The sequence below is a fragment of the Octopus sinensis genome, linkage group LG5, assembly GCF_006345805.1.
Source record: "Octopus sinensis linkage group LG5, ASM634580v1, whole genome shotgun sequence".
Classification (NCBI taxonomy): Eukaryota; Metazoa; Mollusca; class Cephalopoda; order Octopoda; family Octopodidae; genus Octopus; species Octopus sinensis.
In genome coordinates this window covers 38,178,982-38,206,410 of record NC_043001.1, presented here as the reverse complement: position 1 = coordinate 38,206,410, position 27,429 = coordinate 38,178,982, and the positions used below count along the sequence as shown (strand labels likewise).

The following is a 27,429-nucleotide window of genomic DNA, read 5'->3' as shown; positions in this document are numbered from 1 at the left end:
AGAAAAAATTTGATACATGGTTCATTGGTTCATATATATTGCAGAACTTTCTTTCAATATATTATAATGCCAGTGGATATCGGGATTGTTATTAACAATCCCTTTTGAGGAAATTACCTCCTCAATTTTTGTATATGTGTATAAAAAAATACAAAAATGAGACAACAAAACATCCAGATAGACGATACAAAGAAACCAAGGACGGGTCATTCGAAGTTTTTTATATCAGTCGAGTACCAGATTATCGTCCTTGTATTCTTTGTATCGTCTATCTGGATGTTGTGTTGTCTCGTTTTTGTATCACCTAACTGTCTGGATGTTTTGCGTTCTTGTCCCATTCTGTATTTTATGTGTAATGTCAGTGTTCATACTCGACAGAGTGTAAGTACCTTGAGAGAAAAGTTGGACCTAAGAAGCATCAGTTGTGGTGTGCAAGAGAGACGTTTGCGCTGGTATGGTCATGTGACAAGAATGGCTGAAGATAGTTGTGTTCAAAAGTGTCACACCCTAGCGGTTGAGGGAACCTGTGGAAGAGGTAGACCCAGGAAAACCTGGGACGAGGTGGTGAAGCACGACCTTCGAACTTTAGGTCTCACCAAGGAAATGACTAGAGACTGAGACCTATGGAAGTATGCTGTGCGTGAGAAGACCCAGCAAGACTAGTGAGACCATAACCCGTGGCCTCTACCTGGTATGTAGCCAGTCGACTTATACATACCTTTCCTTCTTGGGACACAAAACTCCACTTATGAAGACCCATTGAGGCAAGTGAAAATCAAAATCAAAATCAAATCAAATCAAATCAGATATCAGAAAGCAGAACCAAAATCGAAGTTGATCAACATCAATGGAAATTGCAGCTGTGATACCAGTGCCGGTGACAAGTAAGCGAACCATCCGATCATGGCCGTTGCCAGCGCCGCCCCGACTGGCCTCCGTACCGGTGGCACGTAAAAAGCACCATCCGTTCGTGGCCATTGCCAGCCTCGCCTGGCCCCCGTGCCGGTGGCACATAAAAAGCACCATCCGTCCGTGGCCGTTTGCCAGCCCCGTCTGGCACCTGTGCGGGTGGCACGTAAAAAGCACCCACTACACTCACGGAGTGGTTGGCGTTAGGAAGGGCATCCAGCCGTAGAAACACTGCCAGATCAGACTGGGCCTGATGCAGCCTTCAGGCTTCCCAGACCCCAGTTGAACCATCCAAGCCATGCTAGCATGGAAAGCAGACGCTAAATGATGATGATGATGATGATGATATATATATATATAGTGGTGTGTGTACACTTTGGTCTCTTATATATATATACACACACACACACACACATTGGCATAATTTGAAGAAAGCTGTCAAAGTGGTTTCTCATGGATTCAGAACTACGTTTCAAGTCTGTGAAATATATACGCTGGCCATTTTCAAGATGTACAGATAGATTCTAAGAAGGCGTTCCTACATGTAATATATATATATATATATAAATATATATACACCAGTGACAAAGGGTGACTTGGAAACCAGGCCATGCACTCCATAATGCAGGCCAATTGCCAAGGTGGAGAGTGGAGCAGTGAAGCTTTACTCTTCCCACCCTGGAAAAGTATCCCCCCACCCATCAATGAATATGATATGAATTAATTTTAATGTGAAAAAAAAATACACTTCTATCAACAGGCCATACTTCAGGTTTGATACCTCCATGCACTGAACTTGATGATCTTCCATTAGCCTGCCATGATGACTTATTGGTTACACGAGAAATCTAAGAAAATAATAGAACCTATAAATAATGTACTATTTAAAATTTAGTAGTAAATCAGTTCAATTCTTCATTTTATTTTGGCAAATCAATCGCTTTGCTATAAAATGTATCAGCACTAGGCTCTACCTCCATCTTCTTCAAAAGGTCTTTATTCATGGAAATGAGAACCAAATTACTCAACCTCTCTTCACTTTGAGAATACCTCACATAATTATCTACTCACTTTAAGGAAGAAGGCAATTTCTCTCAGGAAGCAGATTTGGCAGTTATGATCAGAATTAGACCAGGGCTTGATTTAGTTCAAGCTCCTGTATTATGTTTGTGACTTCTTGGATGCTTGACTTCTACTTTGCAAAATCTGCAGCATAAACTGATTTCAGCTTACATTTCAATCTATCTAAATCCAATAAGCTTTTATAGACATCCAAAGATGAAAACGCTTCCATCAAAATTATTTTTTGTAAGCATGAAAAAGCTTAATATTCAACAAATCTGAACTCAAAGATTTAAAACAATGGTGTTTTAAATCTTTGCTCAATATAAAAAATAACGTCGTGCAAAATGTTAAACAAAGTTCGTAAAACAGTTTCTGGTTCTTGAGACCAATCACACTTCTCTGGTGGTTCAGCAACACCATCCAGAACCCGGCAGTAAAATTCTTCAAACTTGCTATCCTTGATATCATAATAAACCCTAGGATTTGAACCCCTTCCACTATCATGAGTGAGCCCCACTTGGAACATGTAATCTTAACATGAACACTCTACAAAAAAATATCATGAATACAATGAAGATAGTAAAAATATTATCAATGATAAATTCCATGTTACACAAAAATTATTTATCCTTGAAAAATGAGAATTAGGCATGTAGTGTATGTGCTGCGTACATACACTCTTTGCCCTAGAAATATATATCTCTGTTTAGTGAGTGAGACCTTTGGTGATGTGCTGTGCTTGAGAGCACCTGTCAAACCTAGAGCATCCATGCTGGGGGCACATAAAGAGTGTCTTTGGAACGTTGGGCCTCACAGAGGCTAAGTGGCTGAGTTTCTTTCGAGTGTTGGGCCTCACGGAGGCAAAGTGGCTGAGTTCCTTTCAAGTGTTGGGCCTCATGGAGGCAATGACCAAGACCTTTGCATTATGTTGTGCTTGAGAAGAAGACCTATCAAGCAGCCATGGCAGATACCAGTGTCACGCAAACTGGCACCTATGCCGATGGCACGTAAACGTATCCTGGTGTTATGCAAATGGCATCCATGCCAGTGGCACGTAAAAGTACCCATTTCACTCTCAGAGTGGTTGGCAACCATGCCAAATCAGACTGGAGTCTGGTGCAGCCTTCCAGCATGCCAGCCCAGTCAAACCGTCCAATCCATACCAGCATGGACAATGGACATTAAATGATGATATATATAGCTTACAAAATAATTGCTATATTCAACACTTATGTATAACTTGTAGGAAATAGTAAATACATGTGAGCTTGAAAGGGGTAGAAGTGTAAATAATTTGAAAAAAGACCATGTTATGAAGTGTTACAGGCCTTAGAAATAAGACAATTAAAAAAAAAAGGAAGATATTCAGTGAGGCAGATCAATGGTGTGAAAATAATTACACCACTTTTCATTTTTATACCTGTCAGTTATTTCAAGTTGTAGACTGTGTGGATGACATAAAATTAACTTACCAGAAGATTTAGAGTAAACAAAGCTTGTTGCCAATGATAATATAATAACAGGATGGCTTTCTGAGCCACGAGCTTCTGCATCTCGTCCAATTCGACCAATCAAATTTACTTGGTTCAAACCTGAAAACAATAAAAAACATTATTCATCAACATATATAATTCTGTAACTCTAAAGATTTATTTCAGTATTGTTTTTAGCAGTTTATTTTTTCTGAATTACATTTACAAATGTAATAAAATGAACGTGTTTTAAATCTAAGCCGCAAACTCAATTCCCACAATTTGGAAGACACTTTTATAGCACACTAGCACTATGACCCGGCGTTGCCGGGTCATTGTGCTAGTGCATGCATATACAGCTGCGTGCGTGCGCACATACACGCGAGTACTGTCCAAATCTCTGATCACATACAGCTAGCTGGCATTCAATTGGCGTATCAAGTTTCAGGCGTTTTGATTGGGTTTTGGATAGAAAATTCACAAAAAAGTCACTTCTATTGATTTTTTAATGGCTTTGCAGGGTGACTGGGGAAATGTAAAGATGTGCACGACCACCCTTGGACGGTTTTGAATGACCATAGAAAGTGCGAGCCCTCTAACTGAAAAATTGTGGATTTGTATAAAGGACATACACACAGACAGACATTTTGCCGTTTATATATAGAGATATTTATCTAACACAAAATAAATGCATAAAGTATGATTTCTGCTTCAAACTAAGACTGAAATTTGTTTCTCCACTTTAGCTCACAATCTTTGACTTTCTAGTTTTTGTCATCATACTTGTGAGATGAAATATCTTTAATATGATAAATCACTTCCTTCCATATTTTTCATGGTCCTTTTCCATTGTTGTTATATATCCATATCAATACAGCTGTCTTTTCAATACATATCATCAGTTGTACCAATGATGTCAAGCTCTTCTGCAGGTCTTGGCATTCTGCTTTACATGTAAGCAAATAAACTAACACAACTAATTTCTGTCTATTCTGTATCTGCACCTCACTATCATGCACAGACTTTATATAATAAGCATGGAAAAATGAACAACAATGATCATAATAATCAAATGGTCACAGAAATTAGGCTAAAAATAAATACATAATTTAAAGATCCATACTTTTTTATTGATATCAATCATTCAGCTGTGATCTTTAGAACAGTTTTGAAATTTTATCAGGAGCATGCAATACCAATTTACAAATTTCAGAATGTAACTTACATTTTTCAAACTTTAGAAGAGATGTAGCATCATCAGCACACCGAGCTACAGGGATACCTATGTACTTTGTATGGCGTAGCAACTACAAAATATCAAGATAACATCATTTAATGTCTGTATTCCATGCTGCATGGGTTGCACACATTTACAATAAAAAGAAATTACAGAATACAGTACAGAAATGCAGCAGATACCAATTAATCTGTTGAGTTCCTTTATAGAATCATTGAGTTTAGAATGGACAAAAATAACTGAAGTTCTTAATACTCTATTCATTTACTAGCACTATGACCTGGCAACACCGGGTCATAGTGCTAGTGCATGCATATACAGCTGCGTGCGTGTGCACATACATGCGAGTACTGTCTAAATCTCCAACCAATCACATACAGCTAGCTGGCATTCAATTGGCATATCAAGTTTTGGGCATTTTGATTGGGTTTTGGAGAGAAAATTCACTTCTATTGATTTTTTAATGACTTTGCGGGGTGACTGGGGAAACGTAAAGATGTACACAACCACCCTTGGACGGTTTTGAATGACCATAGAAAGTGTGAGCCCTCTAACTGAAAAATTGTGGATTTGTATAAAGGACACGCACAGACATTTTGCCGTGGAAAACGGACGCTAAATGATGATGATGATGATATAGAGAGATTAGAATGAAATTTCCAGTTTTAAAAAATCAATATCAAAATGTAAAATTTTATGTCTGTCATAGAAGAGAAGTTGTGAGTTCAAATTCTTTATGTTGCAATGTAGATGTCTTAAATTGTATGCAGAGACCACTGATACAGAAAAAAGAAAATAATTTCCTGGAAAGATAAACAGACTGAGCCGAAAATTTTCCCTACAATGACAATGAAAATTTAATTTGATAGCAAAATGAATATGAAACTGACCAAATATTTTCAATAATATTTTCAATATTCCTAAGGTTATGAAAAGATTTCTGATTTTAAAAAAGATAACACTTCTAATATTATCAATCCTACTACAATTCTAATTTATTGATGATTTGCTTTGAATATCCTTTCTATTATAGGCACAAGGCCTGACATTTTTGGGGAGGGGACCAGTTGTTTACATCGATCCTGAAAGGATGAAAGGTAAAGTCAACCCCAGCAGGATTTGAACTCAGAACGTGATAACAAACGAAATACAGCTAAGCATTTCGCCCAGCATGCTAACAATTCTGCCAGCTCGCTGCCTTTTTACTTCCATATGTTACAAGAATTTTCACTTCTTCTAAGACAGGAATATAAGGTTCATAACAGACTGAAACAATTTATGTGGCTAGATTCTTCTAACAAACTTCTTGATCACAATTAAAGTAGCATCAGTCACATTCTCAAAACCTGTCCAGTTAGTAAAACTTCATTCTTTTTTTAAGAATCTGTGATTGTAAATGAATTTCATAAGATGACTAGTAATAAAATAAGCCATTTTCTTTAATAGCTTCATACTTTATGGATAAGATAACCCAGGTAACAAAAATCAATGACACTGTAACTAGACTGAACAGGCCACTAGATGTTTGGTATCCAGAATATCATGTAATGGATATATATTTGCAAAAGCACTCTATCTACATTTTAATAAGTGTCAGAACAGAACTAACCTTTTGTAACCTCTTAAATTACCAGATGTTTGATCACTGTTACTTGTTGATTTCCTTATCTCTAAATTTAATCTCATTTAAGTATCAAAAGTTTAGAAATTATATGAAAAAAAAAATCCTCAAGCATGGCTGTGTTGTTAAGAAGCTCACTTTGCAACCATCTGATTTTGGGTTCAGTCCCACTGTGCAGCACCTGGGGCAAGTAACTACTCTAGCTCCAGGCTGACCAAAGTATTGAGAGTGAATTTAGTAGACAGAAGCTGTATAGAAGCCTGTCATGTGTGTGTGTGTGCTTATCTATATACAGAAATGGTAATTTCGATCTGTGTGTGTTTGTTAATCTGTTACTTTAACTTCTCTGAGACTATCCAACTGATCTTGATGAAACTTTACTAGTGTGTGGAGCTTATGCCCATGCGGTCACTTTAAAAAAAATCGATAATTTTTAATCAGCGTCGTTTTTTTCAAAAATCAATAGGATATTTCAATGCAAATTCTCATATGAATGTTATTTTCTGTCATAACCTTTAAAGTTTTCAACTGATTTTCTTGAAATTTTATACACAGATGGAATCCTAACATTAAGATTGCATTTAGCCTAAAGATATTAAATGTATGGAAACTTAATTGACATACTTGTAGTGAGTTAACAAAATTTTATCCATTAAAAACAATTATTATTAACATGTCTAATTCTGGTTGAGACCCCACCACACCCCCAAATAACACCTGACTTCATCAGCAAAGCATGGTCTACCTGTGATTGTCAGATTTTGAAATAATAAAACCTTAGTTAAAACAAACCAACAGATGAGCCGAAAATCTCGTGAGATATCCCTACTTGTGCTTCTATACTTCCTTATATATTTCGCTATTTAAATCTAAAATGATAAGGCAATCCATCGTTAAGTTTGTCGAAAGCTGTTTTTTGGTTTAATTTGTAATTTACTTTCCATTATTGTTGTTGCTTTATACATTCTGCTTACACCAATTGTTACCCAAGCAAAACGAACAGTCAAAACTTAAGTTGGAGTCTTGCTTGAATCTTTACAAAACTAATGGATCAAGATAATCCGATTTGTATAAAATATCTAGTTTTTGATCGTCAATAAAAGAAGTCTGCGGAGTATTCTAGTTGATTTACAAATCTTAATGTACTGTCAGCGATTATTTCACGAAAACCGGAAATTTATAACTATTTTCTGAAGCGTCCTCATCCAGAGTGTCGAAAATTTTACCGAAATTTTCTTCGAACCAAAACTATTTCGAGTCTTCCAAATGTTTGCCTCACCTCACAAAGAACAATCTCAGATTCCCAAACACATTATTAGGGCAAGAAATAATGAAACGATTCGATAGTAACACAAAGCAATAATAAAAAAAAAAAACAGCAACTGCAATCTCAACGTATCAAAAATACACACAACATATGGTCGTGAAGATATTAAGGCACTTTGGGCAGTTGTCATTATAGAGTTATGTCCCTTATGTCATTAACTTGTAATAAATGTATATAAACAATTCTGTACATGTGTGTATGTTTTATATTTATTAATGAGATTGAAGTAATTGACGCAGATAAACAGAAATATGCTTTGGCGAAAGTTAATTATTTTTCTAAAACTTTTTTTTAAGACAGGTGTATATCAGTGTCTATAAATTCTTCTTTAACTTGTTGCTTAACATTTATTCATAATGTTAATGTTTTCGATATAGAAAAATAATTCATCTACGACTCCGCAGCAGTACTCAATAAGATAAATATATACACAAGAAGCACTGTAAAGGTAAACATCCAGAAAAAAAAGAGAGTCCGTGACTCAGCTTTTAAACTTTTAGTTATAACAATATTAATTCATTTATGCAATGTCACTAAAAAAAAGGTACGAATATCGCTGATTCATTTCTTTTTATCTACAAATCCCAGGTTTGTGATTGTTAAACATCAATAAATGCATAAAAGTTTATAGGAGTAGAAAACAACGGTTGCAAAGATAAAATCACAAACTTTCTTTTGTATGTGTGAAATATATATCAACAAATACACGAACCTATCCTATTACAAAACCGAATCATATAGGAGGCTTCACGCGAATACTCGACTTGTTACAAGTAGCAACCGAATCTTCTTCAAGAATACACACTGTCTGAAACAAAACGAGATAGTCATGGCTGGAACGCCTTTGCTCAGTAGGCTCTAACAACAATACACTAACCTGAGTTAAGTTGCGAGTGAACATATTTGCCGCGTAATATAACAGAATTAGAAGGTTGGCGGGATATGAGAATGAAAGAAGGTTTTAATGAGGGCACGTGTTGACATGCAGGAAGTGTTATCAGAATAGCAACAGCTTCGAAACAAACAATAAAATAAAATATTTCAAGAAAAGTAATAAAAAAAATTGGGGGAATTTCCAAATTTGACAAAAAAGAAAAAAATAATAAGGTAGTTAATGAAGTTAATAGCCTTCTATCTTAAAGCTATTAATTTTTCTATATAGTTTTGCTTCTTGTAACAACTGCGATAAGTACAATGGTACGGGAAATATCGGCATCAATTGCGCGGTTTTCGTTTCTAATTTCGGTATTTCCTCTCAGTTCGTCATAATGAAGGAAAAAAAACTACTTGTTTGGAATGAATGGAAAAAAACTAGTCAGTTTTGAAGTTGAATTGTTCTGTATTTCTAAAAATTATGCCTTACTTTATCTGAATAAGCATGTTTCGATTCTCGATTGTTGCAACTTCATTTCAAATTCACCAGACTATTTTTTTTTTGTCTTACAATCTTAGGTTTTCTTTCCCCTAAACCTATCTACCCATGTGAAAATTATTGCCAAGCAACAATGTTTCATTGTGTTTATTCAAAGATGTTTACTGGTCTGATTAGATATATAATATGTATATGCTGTTGGTAAAACAATTGTTTTACCTTATAAGGCTACCCAAGATGAAATTAAGATTTTCCCAAATTATGTTAGAAGATTCCAAATAAATCATTCGTTTTAGTTGATACATATCACGATTATCCAGTTAACTGTGAATCTATAATTCTGGGAAGATTTTGTGCTAGAAGATCGACATGAAGTTAAGTTCCCAATTAACTGTTATGCACATACACAGATGTATATGCTGTAGGAGTCCCAAGTTGTTATATAGCGAGTTGGAAAAACTTAAAAGAGATTATCCAAGCGAGTATTATGTAGACCTACATATAACCATTTTTTTATGCATAACTTTTATTTTTGAGAAGCATGTATATATGTGCGTGTGTAAGTAAAGGGCCTGCGAATGTCATGGGCACATTCTCTTCCTCTCGACCGAAATTATTAAAATGCAAATGAAAATTGAACACTATTATAAAATAACTGGTTAATGCTGAAGCATTATTGATCACGTCCGCTTAATTGAGTTAAATTGTGTCTTGACAAAAATACTATTTCGTATAATTTGAAATCATAAGACGAAAATAATTTCCTCACTATCCTGACTATACTGATGTATTTTTTCTTTTGCTGAATACAATACTTTAATGGATGATAGTTAAGTTGTAATATTAACCCCTCCCCCAGTGACAGGATACCAAGAGGTACCCTAGACATTCAGGCCAGTCAAGACTTGTGAATGAAAATGAATATGTGAGAATTATGCAATAGCCTATTTGTACGGACTGTACGGGGTTTTTAACTGAAGTCGTGGTTCGGGTTTAGCACACCTTCGTGTGTTTTTTTTGGTACCTTTAATACAGTCCACTCTGTTGCAAGCACTTAGAGAAGGGCTTCGATTTGTGAATAACTCGCCCCATTTCCCAACAGTCTCAGAAATCTTCAAAGGTTATGGTATCTACTTCTTCCTCTGACTAAGCCTTATAATATATACATACAAACGTGCGAGAAAATTTGGGTGTGTGCGCTGGCATTCTTGAATGTAAGGAATGGGCACTAATAGAAAAAACATTTAAGTCATATCGAACGAAAATTTAGAGCTCATCCCGTTTCTCGGAAAGAAATCTCGCGGTTTTGATGTCTTAGAATCTTTAGCTTTGTAAATGATAAAGGTTAAATTTTCATTTTTCCAATCGTTTATGTCTTTTTACTATTTAAGTCCATTAATAATGATGGAAAAGTAATTCAGAAAGGAAGGTACCTGTTTTTTTTTATATATATACAGATATGAAAAGTTAGAATTTTTCTAAGAAAATGGTAGAACATTGTCTACCTAGATTTTTGTGTAATTGTCTCGCACTGGAGAGTTTGATCGTCTAGCGCTAGACATTTACCAAAATTCTTGTTAGTAAAATAAATTTTTTTTTTTCTTAAGGATTACAAAACAATTTTCTTTTACTCCATTCACACTCAGAAATCTAAAAATTTCATTTTGGACAAAATTGGATTTTGTTCTTTCCAAAGATATTTACAGCCTAGTTGCTTTCATCATTTAATTTTTCCATTTGGTTCTTACCATCTTCTCTTTCAAAGTTAGCTTAACTATGTCATGAACCAGTGTGAAGTTTTTGGCATATTTTCAAATCATTACTAAACAGTAACACATCAGTATCTCACAATCATAACGCATCAAAACATGTTTCCATAGACAGATTTCATTTGAATAGTTGTTTTCTGACTAGTTGTGATGGATGCATTTATGCATACATAATTCACACATCACATCAAGTTCTACATGTACATACATACCTAGCTCATATTCCTGTTATTCTTATAAGCTAGGCCCTTCATAGATCTCAACATTCTCAGAAAAATTTTGGGTGAGATTGTTTGAGTTACTTTTCTCATGCAAACTGACTTCATCATGTCATTTAAATTAAGAATACTTTTCTATACAACAAAGTTTATTTGTAAGTGGTGCATAACTTTTTTTAGTATTAGTTGGTGATACTATAAATTTTTAATGCATACAAAGTCTTTTTATTTTTGCACCTCATTTTAATTTTGTCTTCAATTCTTTTCACTTGCTTTCTTACTGTTTCAGCTGTTTTATGCATTTATAGAGAAGTTGGTATTATGAATGCCACCTAAATTTCACATAATTTTCTTTATATTAATTTATCTTTGGTCTCATACCCTTCACTGTATGGAAATAATCAATCAGTAGCAAGCATATTAATTTTCAATAAATTAACAGTTCCATAATTTTTTAGTCTCACTTGTGTTCTTTTGGTTAACAAATATCTTTATTTGTTTATAATTATCAAGTATTTCTTTTGCAGCTGGGTCATGAAATATTTGCCCTTTCATTTAGTTAAAAAATATAGAGAAAATTAACTGAATCTGTTTAATCTTGATTAATGAATAGAAATAGGAACACTCAGAATATTATGTGTGTATGTCTATATATGTATTCATGTGTGTTTATTTATGTCTGTCTGTGTATATATAATTTATCTGCAATGTATACACAAAGTTGTTGGAATTTTATTCTATTTCACAGCTTTAGCAATGAGCTCATCAGTGAATTTTATATTCTCTAAAACAAGAATTGTAGTCATAACTTACATTATTATGATCAATAATATCTTATGTTGTTAATGATTGATGGTAGAATTATTCTTTTCTTGTACAGTAATAAGATAATTCAATTTTATTCTTAACATTTGTGGGTTCATTTTTTTCATGCTAACTTCAGTGAACTTACGCATGTTTCTAATTTATTTGAATTTGCAAATGTTAACCAACCAGCTTTAGAGTTTGAATTGTAACTTAATATTATATATATATATATAAGTTACAATTAAAATTGAAGTGTTTAGATATGAAATTTTAAAATCTAGCATCCAAACCTTATTTTGAGTATGTCCCTAGCAGTGTGTCATTCACCATTTGCAGCTACCACTGATGAGACTGCCTTTACCACGGATGACACCTAATATATATATATATATATAAAAGAATTTAAATGCAAGAAGATGGAATGAACAAGCTTTATTACAAATCACTACAATTGTTTCAGCACAGCTTTACCAGCTGGTAATTACTGAATGTTACATATATTATACACATTTTTGCATTAATATGACTCAACAATATACATGCATATCTTCAGGTGAGTAGGGTCCAAATCATGTACTAATGCCCATTTTTTCCACCATCAGGGTTTTATATGCCCTATAGTTACTATATGATGAAAACTTATAATCATATTTACAAAATTTTCACTTGTCACCATTTCTTAACTTACACAGAATATGCACATGCTTACACACCTACCACTATGAAGTCATCTATTATGTAAAAGTCAATGTCTATGTGTGTTCTTGTGTTATAGACTTGAAAGCTACTGGACTGATCCTAATGAAATTTGGAACACAAAATCCAAGCCTAGGGAGAAGGTTAATGCCGTATGTTTCATACAATTTTAAGGAGGCAGAAAGGGGGAGAACCCCACCCCCGTGAAAATTCATATGCTTCGGATTTTGATGAAATTTAAACCATAGGTATTAAAAATAAATTTTAAAATATACCCAAAATTTCCATTTCTTTGGATGATTCTAAGACTCCCTAATAGGAGCTTAACCCCCAAATTTTAGTAATTTTTCATGGATCAAAATTACTGAATGTATCCTTATGATACCTAGAACTAAGATTCTATGCATAAAGGTGGGTATAATGCAGTATGTTTGGTTTGAATTTGATGAAATTTCAACCATAGGTAATTGACACAAATCAAGAAGTATTCCCAAAGTTTTCACTTCTTATGAGGATTCTAAGACCCTCTAATAGGAGCCTTAACTCCCAAATTTTAGTCATTTTTTTATGAACCGAAACAAGGTCAAAAGTACTGAATGGATCTTTATGAAATTTGGAAATTATATTCTATGCATAAGAGCGGATGTAATGCAGTATATGTCTGAAAGTGAGGGGGCATAAATGAGGCCATAACTTTATGAAAATTCATATATTTTTGCTGTTGATGAGATTTTAACCATAGATATTTAACAAATGAAGTAATATTCCTAAAATTTCAACTTCTTAGGAGGTTAGTAAGACCCCTTAATGGGGGCTTAACCCCTACGATTTAATCATTTTTCCTAAGCCAAGATGAATACAATTGTAGTCTTAGATTTTAGAAAAATCTATTACCCTATGCATTGGATGTAGCCGTTATGGTCTTAAAATTAATCTGGTGCATAGGGAGTGCAGCTACATTCTAGCTCAAACATCATAGGTGTAGGTGCTTAGAGCTTATAGGACTACTACCTCCAATAAAGTAGTATTCGTTATTCCACTCATCATTCACTGCATTTTCTACTCTTTCACTAAATCATTCAACTATTGATCTCATGATGTCATAGTTTCATTCACAATCTTTTACAAGTCAGCCTAGGCTAATTCTAAGAAATTACAATAATGACACACACTCACACCCACTCTCTTTCTCACCCCATGTAAGGAGATGATGCTATCATTGCACCTTGTATGGTGTAATGTAGGCATTATCTAAGGGTCTTTGCAGCGTCCCTTCGGCCCCAAGCTACAACTACAATTGTTCTACTACTATCCCTCCATTTATCTGCCTTCTTCATGCTTGCTCTCCACTCTCTTGGATTTATTCAGCATTATTCCTTCTCTTTGGATATTTGCCATTGAGAGGTTTTTTTTTGTCATTTATCAGTCAGAATATCTAAGGCAGCAGTTTTAGCACGAGTTTTCATGTGCTTAGCTTTTTCTGCACTTGTTTCTTATATGTCTAATTCCGGAATTTGTTGTATTTGGAATTCACTTAGATGTTCTTTTGCTTGTTTTGTTACTGAGTATGATGCTTTCTTGTTTTCATGTTTTAAGACAAGTTTTAACATCCAGTCCTCAGAGTTTTTCAGGTAGGTGTCTAGGCCAATTGTGGTAATCTTCATTGTTAATGCCAGTTGTAAAAGTCCCCGGCCTCCCTCTTTTCTTGGCAGATAAAGTCGTTCTACATCTGCCTTAGGATGGTGCATTATATGCATTGTCAACACTTTACATAGTTTTCTGTCAAGATTACATATTTCAGTAATTGACCAGTTAATGATATTGAAACTGTAAGTCATGACTGGTATGGCTAAAGCATTGATTGCTTCAATCCTGTTTCTTGCATTCAGCTCTGTCATAAGTATTACTCTCACTCTGCAATATCATTCTCTCCTGATCCTTACTTTCATCACTGAATGCCTGATTCCATCCCCTTCAATTACCCCTAGGTATTTGTAGCTCTCTGCTGGTTCTAACTCTTTTATGACATTCTGCTGGTCAAGGTTAACGTTAGCTATATCTGTCATTTTTCCTTTGATAAAGGTAGCATTTGCACATTTATCGAAGCCAAATTGCATTCTGATGTCATCACTGAATTGTTTAACAATCGCTAGTAAGCCCTTGAGTTGTTGGTCATTTTTTGCAAGGAACTTTAAATCATCCATGTAAATGAGATGTTTTATATTTTTATCAAACATTTTATAACCGTACTGTGCATCATTGAGCAATTTTGAGAGAGGTATTAAGGCTGGTCAAAAGAGGAGTGGTGATAGTGAATCACCCTGGAAAATGCCACATGAAATTTTTACATCTCCAGCATTTAGAGATTCATTGTCACTGTTCAAAGTCAGTGTGGTTCTCCATGATCTCATACTTACAGACAAAAAGTTTCGCTGAGTAGGTGCTATTTAATACATTTCCAGACATTTCTTAATCCAGCTATGTGGTAGGCTATCAAAAGCTTTTTTATGGTCTATCCAGGCTATTGACAAGTTTTTGTGTCATTATCATTATTATTATTCAGGTCACTGCCTGGAATCAAACTCGGGCATATGGTGTAGTGGTTAAGAGAGCGGGCTACTAACACCAAGATTCCGAGTTCGATTCCAGGCAGTGACCTGAATAATAATAATAATAATAACATCGAAAAATACCTTAGGAATGAGAACTCAGGTTCAAAATTTCCCCAAGACACCTAATGAAGGCTGGAGAGTATATCAGCTGAAACATGTTAACAACAAACAAGATGAGGACAAATATCTGTCAAATGTAAATAATGTATATAATTCCTCATCTCTTAAATATAGAACTGCATTCCTAAATTTAACAGAAAAAATGGATGGGTATATTGGTGTAACTGGTCAGCAACCTTATTGCAGAAATAAGAGGCATGCATTCATTTCCCATGCATACTAATGCTCATTTTTACCATCGGGGTGTTTACATGTTCTCATATTAGCTATTTTCTATAGTCAATATAAGGTGAAAACTTATAATCATATTTACAAAATATATGTGTATGTGTATCAGATGAGCTATAACTAGTATATAATGATATATATATATAAGTTGATTAAGTAAAACGATAATCAACATAAATGTCATGTACTGTTACTGGTATTGCATTTGTTCTTAAATGAGTTACTTTATCTAACCACACTAAAGAATAAAAACAAACCCACAGTTATAAGTATCAGTCACAGTAAAATTGATGATTACTTCCTCAACTTATCATTGAGTTCAGCTCCTCTTGTGAGTCTGAAAAAAGAAAAAGGAAAGAAAAGCCACACCAATACTGAACCACAGACCAGATTCCTCCATCCATTTTAGTTTATTTTTTAAAAAAACTAGCACTCTTGGTTATGATGACAAGGGTTCCATGAAATTAACCTGTAAGTGGCTGTACACTCCACAGTTACATGTATCCTTAACATAGTTCTCAGGGAGGTTAAGTATCAAACAGAATACTACAAGGCTGGCTCTTTGAAATACAGGTACTGCTCATTTTTACCAGATGAGCAGACTGGAGCAATGTAAAATAAAGTGTCTTGCTCAAGGACACAACATTCCACCTGGTGTCAAACTCATGACCTTACAATCTTGAGCCAAATACCCTAACTACCTAGCCATGTGCCTTCACTAGTTTATTTTACCATTGGATTCACACACTGGTTCTGATTACTAGCTGATGTGAAACAGCCACTGTTATTCATGTATAATACACAATTCAATTATGAAGTAAGAGTGGACTTTTTTTTTTGTTTTTGTAAGTCAGACTAACTGGAGCAAGGCAATTTTATGCCTTGCTTAGGAGCATGACATGATGTGTTGCAGAAAATTTAAACTCATGACTGCATGATGATCAAAGTGAAACATTTTGCATATAGTATCCATAAATTGTTGAAGAATCAATGCTTAAAGATCCAAAATAAAAAGCATCAGATAACTCTAATTAGAAGAGGAACAACAAAAGAGTAATATTATATGCATACATTCTCCCTCTAATAGATGCCAACAGTCATGAAATATCAAATAATTTAATCAATTTCCTATGTAAACTTTATAGGCATTACTTTATAGGTTATATGAAGTTCATATAAAGTAAACTTTATTCATGCAAGTTTTTTTTTTACCTCTTAAGCATCACCTAAAAAAATAAAAAACAAGAACGAACAAAAATCTATTGTTGACAAATATCCTACTTCAGAGTTTAATAGTCAATATTCTTGTTTTCTGCTTATGATAAGGATAAAAAATGCAAATTAATGTAAATAAAAATGGAATCATCATCTAATAAACAGAATCAACTGGATTGATTTTGAGTGGCTGTTTAGTTTTACCACATACAGATAGTAATGGTAAATATGATTAGCATACTTCTTTAATCTGTGAACTAATTAACTCTAAATCTTTCTAATAAATTAGTTATATGATGTCCACAAATGTACCATTGATCCTCCCCATAATTATACTAGTAATTAAACTGTTAGCATGTACTGTACTGTGTTGATAATATTACCATTTAACTTTAAAATGTAGCCCTCTTCATTTCCTTCTAAATTTATGTATGGAGAAAAAAACAAAACAAAATTAGGTTTAAAAATTGAAATAAGAGTACTGGTTTGTAATAATATGAAGTCTGCACATGTACTGTATGTACTTCCTACATAATACTAAAAATTAATGAATTAGCTTTAACTGGAATGCACAATTAATACTAATGTTATTAGGAAAACCCTTCTAAGTCTGCCTCCTCTAATTAGTATAACTTCTATTTTTCTATGTTTCTGTATTTTTACATTACTTAGTTTATCTTATCCAAGTTCAACTGGATTGATTTTGAGTGGCTGTTTAGTTTTACCACATACAGATAGTAATGGTAAATATGATTAGCATACTTCTTTAATCTGTGAACTAATTAACTCTAAATCTTTCTAATAAATTAGTTATATGATGTCCACAAATGTACCATTGATCCTCCCTATAATTATACTAGTAATTAAACTGTTAGCATGTACTGTAGTGTATTAATAATATTACCATTTAACTTTATAATGTAGCCCTCTTCATTTCCTTCTAAATTTGTTTCCCATACTTTATTGAATTTTTTTTCATTTTATTTACTTTTTTCTATTCGATTTGATTACATCTGTTTCCTTACCTTTAGCTTGTCGTTTTCAATTACATATGAAAGCATGACTATAGTATAATGTAGCCTAACTCTTACAATGGGTTGTGCGATTGCTTAGTAAAGTACAAACAAATCATTATATATACGTAGGTGTGTGAATATCTTATGTATGTGTGAATATGCATAAATAATAATAGAGACTGATTTGGCCACTAAAAACAAAATGATGAACATCTACTATTTATGAAATTAGTATTTTAATATAGATATTTTGTACCAGAAATTGTATGTGTATGAAAGAGAGGGAGAGAGAGAGAGAGTATGTGTATGTAAGAATGTGCTTGAGAATATTCATATGAGGTATATGTGTGTGTAACATGATACTGATATTAGTGGTCTTGGAATGACATGGCTGTCCTTCCAAATCAACTACGTGTGAAATTCAAACAGTTTATACCATTTTCTTTATTCTGCACTTAATTACCTCTACTAAAATAAATGATGATGATGGGGGGGGGGGGTCGTTGTCGTCTCCTCTCATAGTCTGAGAAAGCCAGGTCTGCAATTTGTTGCTGAACAACTGCACAAATGATACGTTTATAGTGATCAAATGTATGTGCTGTACATCAAAGCAATGTTGCTTGAACAGGTGGATGGTGTACTACACATCAGATGTCAAAGTGATTGCAGAACAATGTGTGATAAAGTGTTTCATTCAGAAAAAAAATGAACCACCCACTTGACAATGCACTCCTAATACTGAAACAAATACATTACAGTTAACAAACCAGTCCTCTTATCTTGATTTTAAAACTTTTCTTTTTTCTCTGTACTTTTCATTCTATTTATTTTGTTTGTTTATTCATTTTATTATCTTAATCTCCATCTTTTTATGATTTATTCAGTTACATACTACAGAATGGTCAACCAAATTTTTTTAGAAAGCAAATCTTTATGTTAAATTATATTTCAAAAATTTTATTGTTTTTGTTTTTGTATTCTTTTTCTGAATTTGTATTGATCTACAGTCATTGCTACATTAAAGTAATCCATATATGGTAATCTGCCAAATATATTTATTGTCTGTGGATATATAATGAAACTGTTTGTTATTTGTAGCAGGTTGATGTTTTAACTTGCCATGAAATGTTTTGAAAAGTAGTCCTGTTACAACACATATATATGGGTGTGTAGGCATATTTTTTTTTTTTGTTTCAAGCTGAGGGCTGCAGCCATGCAGGGACACTGCTGTTTGCTTTGCTACACTTTCTCTAAACCTCCTCTGATGTGTAGTATTTTCGTGAATGAGGGGGTTTGATGTTGCTGCCCTTATCTGTGTGTCTTGCATTGAGGTAGCTTCATCCAGAACTCTTGACAGAAAGAGATCCAGTTTTGTTTTGAAAACACCTACATCCATGCCATGCAGGTCTCTCAGGCTTTGTGGGAGGATATGAAGAGCTGTGGGCCCTTGAAGCCCAGGCTGTTGCAGTATCTGGTCCTGTATACTGATGGCAATGTTGAGATTTTTGGTACTATGCAGTGGTGTCCCATCCTGCTGTTTGTGTGCCAAAGTTTTGTACAAGTTCTGTGATTTTCCAGATGTATATCACTGAGTATCTTCCCCACCTTCATTCTAAGGACTAGAGTTTTAACTTTTTCAGTCTCCTAGTGGGTGATAAGTAGTACATATAACTATATAAAGTTATCTTATATGTATAATTAATGTCACATACAGAATTTGAGTGTGACAAAAGGATCTGGGGCATGGATGTACATTGGAATTCCACCATGGCTTCTGTCTATTCTATTGCATTGCAACAGAACCTGCTTTGGTATATGTATGTCAGGTTTTAGATGCATTTCAGTGACTGTTATGCATAAGGCTTGATTGTCTTCCACAAGGTCTCTCAGGAAGGTAATTTTGGTTCTGTTATTGAGTTATAAAAGTCCTCTGATGTTTATAAAGTATATTGGTGTGACATCTGTGCTGATGCCAGTGGTGCCACGCTGGATCCATTGGCTGTGGTGATCTTGTATGTTGGTGGTGATGGCTCTGACTCAGGAATTGATGTAGCCAGGTCAATCTTTTGTGCTATGCATAAAACATTGTTTTATGGCTTTTAGAGGTAGTGCACACTATATCAACATATAGTTTTGATGCAGGTGATGTGTGACTTTTCCCCTTTGGGATCTTCCTTTGTCTTTTGGTCCATTTGGAGGGAAGTTTTTTGTTTTTGCTCTGCTTCTGGCATCGTTTTGGGTGCAGGAAGTGGCAGTTTGCACCAGCAGTCACTACACAGGTAATATGTGTGGTTTGGGAGAGTTTTAACTCTTCTTTCAAGCAAATAGGTACATATTGTACCCTGGCTTTTAATATATATTTTGTATATATGTATATATATTATCCAAAGTGTCCAGTATTATATATCCATCATGGCTGATCTTACCAATCAGTTTCACAGTACTGGTACACCAGAGTGTTAGGCAACACTCTGATTATATAACCCAACATTCATCAGAGGTAGCTGGTATAGAATGAAATATAGCGACTGCTCTCTATTGTTGGGGGTGAATGGACACTTCTGGATTGCAGTTGCTGTGAAAAGATGATGAAATGAAATAAGTAGGGGCTTAAGTTAAAGAGTTATGTTCTTTAGTACCAAGATATTGCCACTAAGTTGGTTATGCTGCAAGTTAGTAAGAGCTGCCTTGAAGTGTTAGTAGGAAATGTGTACGTCTTTCAGGTTGGTGTTCTTGTGGAAATTGGGTATGTGTAGTGGTACTATGTGTATAACTTTTGCAGGAGGTTTAGGCATACATAACTGTGTTCACTAGTGTGCTTTTTTTCTGTATTGGTTAAGGTCATGGGGGCTTTATGTGTGCATGCAGTGTGTGTAGGAGTACAATGTGTCTGGGGAAGCTTATATTGGAGTTGGTGGAAAAACAGTCTATGTGGTAGGTGTCCGCCACATTGGGGCATGCATATTTGTATATGGGTGTGCTGGTGAATGCTCTGGTCAAACTCTTTGCCAGACTCCAGGGTATTGGGGAGAGCCGAGGCTGGGGGACTGGTGATTGTAGTCATGATGGGGCACACAAGTATGATAGGATGTACTTCCTTTCATGTGGGCAAGGATTAAGCACTTCACTTCTATTCAGGTAAATGCCTGGGTGCTGGGTGCCCTTTAAAAATCACCCTTTTTTCAGCCAGACACAACCTGCACTTCCTGCTGCTATTGAAGTACAGTTTACATTTCTCTAGGATCTTCCACTTTATGCTGTATTCAGCTGTGCTTTCTTTCAAAGACCTGATATGCTTGGCCAGGGTTGTGGTGCATATCTCTAGGATGTTGAAGGAGGACTAGTGGTTGTTAAAGCGGGTTATGAAGGGGACTTTAGTTGCCCCACATACTTTCACACATTTGGTTGCCCATTTGGTCGTTTGGCTGTTACCTCTGCCTCATATATGATGGTCTCTGCGTTACAGTAGTTGTTCAATGGACATGTTGTGTTACCCCTGCAGAATTCTGCGGTAAGTACCAATCGTGGAATCACCAAATATGTATGTGCTGTGGATTAAAAAATTTTTTTGAATGTCCTGGATTGTAAAATGCATATACCGTAAATCCTCGAGTATAATCCGCATTTTTTTCCCAAAATTTAAAGGTCAAAATCCTTAGTGCGTACTATATATGAGGTTAAAAATGAAAAATATTTTCTAAGCAATGTCCAAGTCTCTATTTGCTGTCTGGCAATGTTTATTCAGACACATTTTGTGATGTCAGGGATGAAAATACCTTAAGCTAAGCCTGAAAGCAATAAAGTCATAAAAGGATCATCCATAACTTGCAGTAAGCAACATTTATTAAACGCTATTACTGTTATTTCTTTATTTTCTGCAAACAAAATACACAAAAAAGCTACATGTTTGCATTATGTGATATATACAATAATAATAAAGAACGTTACCATATACATTTTTACAAACCAAGGACATTATATAGACCTCCTTGACTCAAGTTAGACAAGGGGTGTGTATTATACACAAGGTTTAGGTTTTTCAGAGGTACAGCCCCCTAAAAATCCCCTGCGTATTATACTCAAGGGCAGACTATACTCGAGGTTTTACGGTAGTCATCTGATGCAAATGGTTTTTTATAATGATATAATGTAATCATTAATCAATTAAAAAATTAATTAGAAACAGGTGTAAGGAATTGACACCTATCCATCAATTGTTACTTATTTATTTATAATTCACTTCTCTCAGAACCTGCCCTTCACATGTCCTGAAGTATATAATGGACTATATATTTGATAAGATGTACATTTCTGAATAGCTCAAGAGCTGATTTTATACTCAGTTGGGTTCAATTGCATACATTACCCGAATATCATTCTGCCAATACATCTGTACCAATGTTGGTATTTATCTATAACTGTTGTGTATGCATTTTATTCTGACCTAACCAGGTGCATTACATTCAAGTACCTTATTCAACTGAATTTATATATATATATATATATATATATATATGCATACACACACACATACATATTCTGTGTATATAGTGCAATATACTTCAATAAATTGATAGAATGTGATGCATAATAAGTACAAAATTATATCAACATTTTATGTTCATCTTTTCCATGCATACATAGGTTGGACAAGCATCCACCTCACTGTTGTGGTGCAGTATCTAGGCTTTGTTTGTTCATGCCTCTTGCAACTCTTTATGAATTGTCTGACCAAAATGGAACAAACTACTAATTAACAATACCTTTCCAACAAAAAAGATAATATCACCTTCACATTTGAGCAACTCTGACACACTATTATGACATACATAATGATTCAACCAACTGTAATGATTGTGGTTTTGTTATGTTGTCATATATTCATGTTTTGTCACTGTCATTATATTTTGTTTGCCTATAGACATGACACAAATTTTACAGTAGTACAATGCATTTTCAATTTCCTTTTAAAAATCAGGTGGTGCAATCTTTTAGAGATGTCAAATTCTACAGAAACTTTACTGGCAGTCAGTTAACTACATTTATGGCTCACAGCATGCACTTTCACAATCTGCTTGTTGTTCGTTGTTTTAGATGGTTGTTTTGATATGAAATCATCTATAGTTGATGTTCTAAACCAATTTGAAATGCTAGTATAATTCATGGTACCAATATTTCAAACTACCCTTCCAATCGGCCAATTACAGCATAAGAAAAGTCTCTACAAAAGATATTTCCAATTTGAAACAAAATTTTACATTGTTCTTCTGAAATCTTTATAGTTCAGTCATTGACAAATCACCAAGTGCACTAAACATACACTCATTCTTGTATTTGTATATCATAACTGATGTGGTATAATTTGGTTATTATCAAATCGAAGGTCAATCTCACCTACATATAGCACATCAGCCAACCGTTACAACATGTCTGGTTGGTGTACTATTTTAAAGTCTGTTTTTTTTTATGGACTAGACTTGCATGTTTTTTGTCTGCTTGGTGATTTTGTTTTCTTTGTATTTTGTTATATTTTCCATTGCTTGGCACACATCTTTATCATCATCAGCAGCATTTAACGTCCATTTTCCATGCTGGTATGGGTTGGACAGATTGACAGGAACTTGCAAGGCCATGGGTTGCACAAGTTTACATTTTCGCCCACTGCGTGGCACCTTGGGCAAGTGTCTTCTACTATAGCCCTGGGCCGACCAATGCCTTGTGAGTGGATTTGGTAGATGGAAACTGAAAGAAGCCTGTCGTATATATGTATATATATATATGTGTTTGTGTGTCTGTGTTTGTCCCCCTAGCATCGCTTGACAACCGATGCTGGTGTGTTTACGTCACCGTCACTTAGCGGTTCGGCAAAAGAGACTGATAGAATATGTACTGGGCTTACAAAGAATAAGTCTTGGGGTCGATTTGCTCGACTAAAGGCGGTGCTCCAGCATGGCCGCAGTCAAATGACTGAAACAAGTAAAAAAAAATATCATATAGACAGACAGACACAAATATGTACATAGATGTGCACATGCATATGTTCACACATACAGTCATATCATCATGATAATTTCTTTTCTTGTATCTGCTTTTCCATACTGACATAGCTTGGACAGAAATTTTGAGGCATGTTTTACATCCGGGTGCTATTCATTATGATGGCAATTTTAATTTACTTTTAACTCACAGAGACATGAACAACCTATTCCAAAAATTGAGATGCAGACACATATATACACACAGACACACATATATACAAAAACACATACACATACATAGATAATAGTATATATACATTATATATGCATGCATAAATGATGATCATTCCATCATGTCAGATGATAACCATTTCAATCAATCTACATCATCCTGACAATCTCAACAATTTATGCTCTGAGCTATCACCACAGGACTTTAATAGAGAGACAAGATGAATCAGTGTGTCGGATTAAGGTGATATTTGCTTGTACAGTATATATCCCTCTCCAAGTACCAGTAATTGGAGCTCTGTGATAAGCATTACAAAATAACTGGCAGCTACATCAAGTGCAGAATTGATTTCAGAGTGATGTCTCTTAAATTTTTCCCTTGAAAGGATACCTGCAAGAATTTGACAGAAGCATATTTTCATACAAGTAGATGGATGTTGTCTCTCATGAGTTCATCCTCCCTCTTATAAGTCTTGTTTTTTATCCTGCAGTGTGTTCAAATGACCTGAATCTTGAGTGACCTGACATATATAAATGCATAGTTCAAAACAGATATACTATCACTCTATCAATCTTATGTATGTATGTATGTGTGTGTGTGTATATGTATGTGCATGTGAGTGCATACGCGTACATGCATATGTGTGTGTGTGTACATGTATGTATGAATGCATATATGAATGCATGCATTTATGCATACATATTACGAATGCTAGGTCATTGCAGTAATGTGTTATTTAAAATAATACCACAAACCAGGGTAAGTTCTCTTACTTTGTAGTATAGTTGTAAACCACTTAAAATTGTAAAGACCTAACACCCATAGTATACAGTTTTTGTTTCAAATATACATGCACACACATGCACGTACACACAAATATGCATATAGATGCATGTGTATATATTTATATGTATGTATGTATGTATCTATCTATATTTATAACTCTGTCTGAATATATATATATATATCCACGGTGGTGCTCCACCATGACCGCAGCCACATGGCTGAAATGAGTAAAAGAATAAAAGAATATGCCAAAGATTGATCCAATTGAGGGACCAGCTACCCGAATTGACAGTACCCTGATAGATAAAGCAATTAAGGATATCAAGACAGGGAAAGGTCTTGGTCCATCAGGAATCACCACTGAGATGCTTAAAATATCTGGCGGTGTGGGTTATGGTCTAGTCACCTGTATCATAAATCAGGTAGTTCATGAAGGAGTCATACCCAATTACTGGTGTGGCAGCAGCACAGTCAACTACTACAAAGGTAAAGGTGATGCTTTAGATAGAAATAACTACAGGGGTATCAAATTGCTGGATCAGGTGATGAAAGTTACGGAGAGGGTCATAGCTCAACTAATTAGGGAGAGAATTAGCCTAGATGAGATGCAGCTTGGGTTTGTGCCTGATAGAAGCATCACTGATGTTATATTTCTGGTAAGGCAGATCCCTTATCTAGTGGTCAATGTGGAAACTAGGGATAGACAAGTGGTTGGTAAGAGATTTGTACAGGGATGCTGTCAGTAAGGTGAGGGTTGGCAACAAGTATAGTGAAGAATTCTGTGTTGAAGTAGGGGTTCACCAAGGATCAGTCCTCAGCCACCACATATTCATCATAATCTTCCAGGCAATAACAGAGAATTTCAAGACAGGATGCCCCTGGGAGCTCCTCTATACTGATGACTTTGGTCTAATAGCTGAGTCCCTACCTGAACTAGAAATGAAGTTTCAGGTGTGGAAGCAATGTCTAGAACTGAAGGGCTTTAGAGTCAACCTAGCAAAAAGTCCAAGTAAATAGGAAGGCAAACAAATCACAAACCCCTTCAGGTAGATGGCCTGCTCAATCTGTAGAAAAAGCATAGGTAGAAACTCCATAAGATGTACCCGGTGTAAGCTAAGGACACATAAGAGGTGCAGCAATATTGAAGGAAGGTTAACCAGGAAGATAGTTTTTGTGTGTGGCAGATGCACAGGGGCAATAAACACCGAAAATGTACAGAAAACAGATTCCATTACACGCTCATAACAGAAAGTAGCAGTTGAAATGGTAGTGGGACGAGAAAATAATATTGGTTATGTATGTAGTTTTATGGAATTTTTTCATAATTGGGAGTTATTTTGACCATAAAAATGACCCTATGACCTAAGTTATGGTATTTAGAATATTAATTCCGATTTTTTCATCCACTAAATTTGGAATTGTGTAAATGTATGAATTTTCAACATACATACACACACATTTAAATTCTGCTTTTTATAGATGAGATACAACAGGCTTCTTTCAGTTTCCATCTACCAAATCCACTCACAAGGCTTTGGTCGACCCAAGGCCTAAGTAGAAGACACTTGCCGAAGGTGCCATGCAGTGGAACTGAACCTGGAACCATGTGGTTGGTAAGCAACTCATGTGCATGAGGTCTGATGAAAAAGTATCGGGACTGTTGTTATGGTAATGGTGCTAAAGTACACAGAGTGTACAAATCGACCTTGATCTCTGTCATGCATGCACACTAAGTTATGACCTTACTTCCATTGGTCATAGCAGTGCTTGGAAGTAAAGTGTGTAGAGTGTGGTTGTCTCAAAAAGAAGATCAGGTTTCTGCTGCACAGGATCTCCTTGATTGTGCTAAAGAAGACAAAAACTTAATATTTTAATAGTAAATTTATTCAGACACCATGGGATTAATATAAGTTGCTTTTACCTTTTTTGCCTTGTTTTGGCCTTTTTCATTAAGCTTTTTAAAAGCAGTCAATTTACTAGGGGGTCAGTGTCTGGTATCAGGGCCAAATTTATGGGGTGGGGGTCGAAGAGTTCAATTGCCCCAGGCATCCCCTAGATATAGCCCCCCCCCCCATGCTATGATGGGTATGTAGCACTCAATATAGGAAGCTCCACCTCTCAAGGCTCTCTCTCTCTCTCAATAAACAAACATATCTTTAAAAATATAATGGCTCATCATTTTTGATAAACAACAATCGTTTTAACTGCATTAGTGACATCAATTCATTCAATTAAATAACGCTTTCTACCCAACCCTGATTGTAGCTGATTTTGGAACATTGACAGACAAAAGGAAAGCAACAAAACACTAAAAAAAATGTATGTATTTGTGAGTGTGTGTATGTTTGTGTATATGTGTGTGTGTCTGTGAGAGAGAGAGAGAGAGAGACAGAGAGGGAAGAATATGAATGTATATAAAGATAGATAAATAACTTGATAGAAGGAAGTTATTGTCTCATCATCATCATCATCATTTAGCATCCGCTTTCCATGCTAGCATGGGTTGGACGGGTCAACTGGGGTCTGGGAAGCCAGAAGGCTGCACCAGGCCCAGTCTGATCTGGCAATGTTTCTACGGCTGGATGCCCTTCCTAACACCAACCACTCCGTGAGTGTAGTGAGTGCTTTTTACGTGCCACCAGCACAGGTGCCAGACAAGGCTGGCAATGGCCATGTTTGGATGGTTCACTTACGTGCCACCACTAGTTCAAATTTCTTCTTTCAATGAATGACTGAACAGTGACCTTGG

General features: G+C 35.2%; 1 protein-coding gene across 1 annotated transcript in view; it reads right to left on the bottom strand.

The window, feature by feature from the left end:
• The window catches only part of LOC115212391 (single-stranded DNA-binding protein, mitochondrial), an 18,687-nt gene extending 10,030 nt beyond the window's left edge, over nt 1-8,657 (bottom strand). The window contains exons 1-3 of the mRNA XM_029781274.2: nt 8,509-8,657; nt 4,672-4,753; nt 3,447-3,566 (exon numbers count right to left, since the gene is read on the bottom strand). Coding sequence (XP_029637134.1) covers nt 3,447-3,566; nt 4,672-4,753; nt 8,509-8,532 — 226 coding nt within the window. The 5' untranslated portion in view covers nt 8,533-8,657. The remainder of the gene's footprint in view (nt 1-3,446; nt 3,567-4,671; nt 4,754-8,508) is intronic.
• Between the last annotated feature and the right edge of the window lie 18,772 nt (nt 8,658-27,429).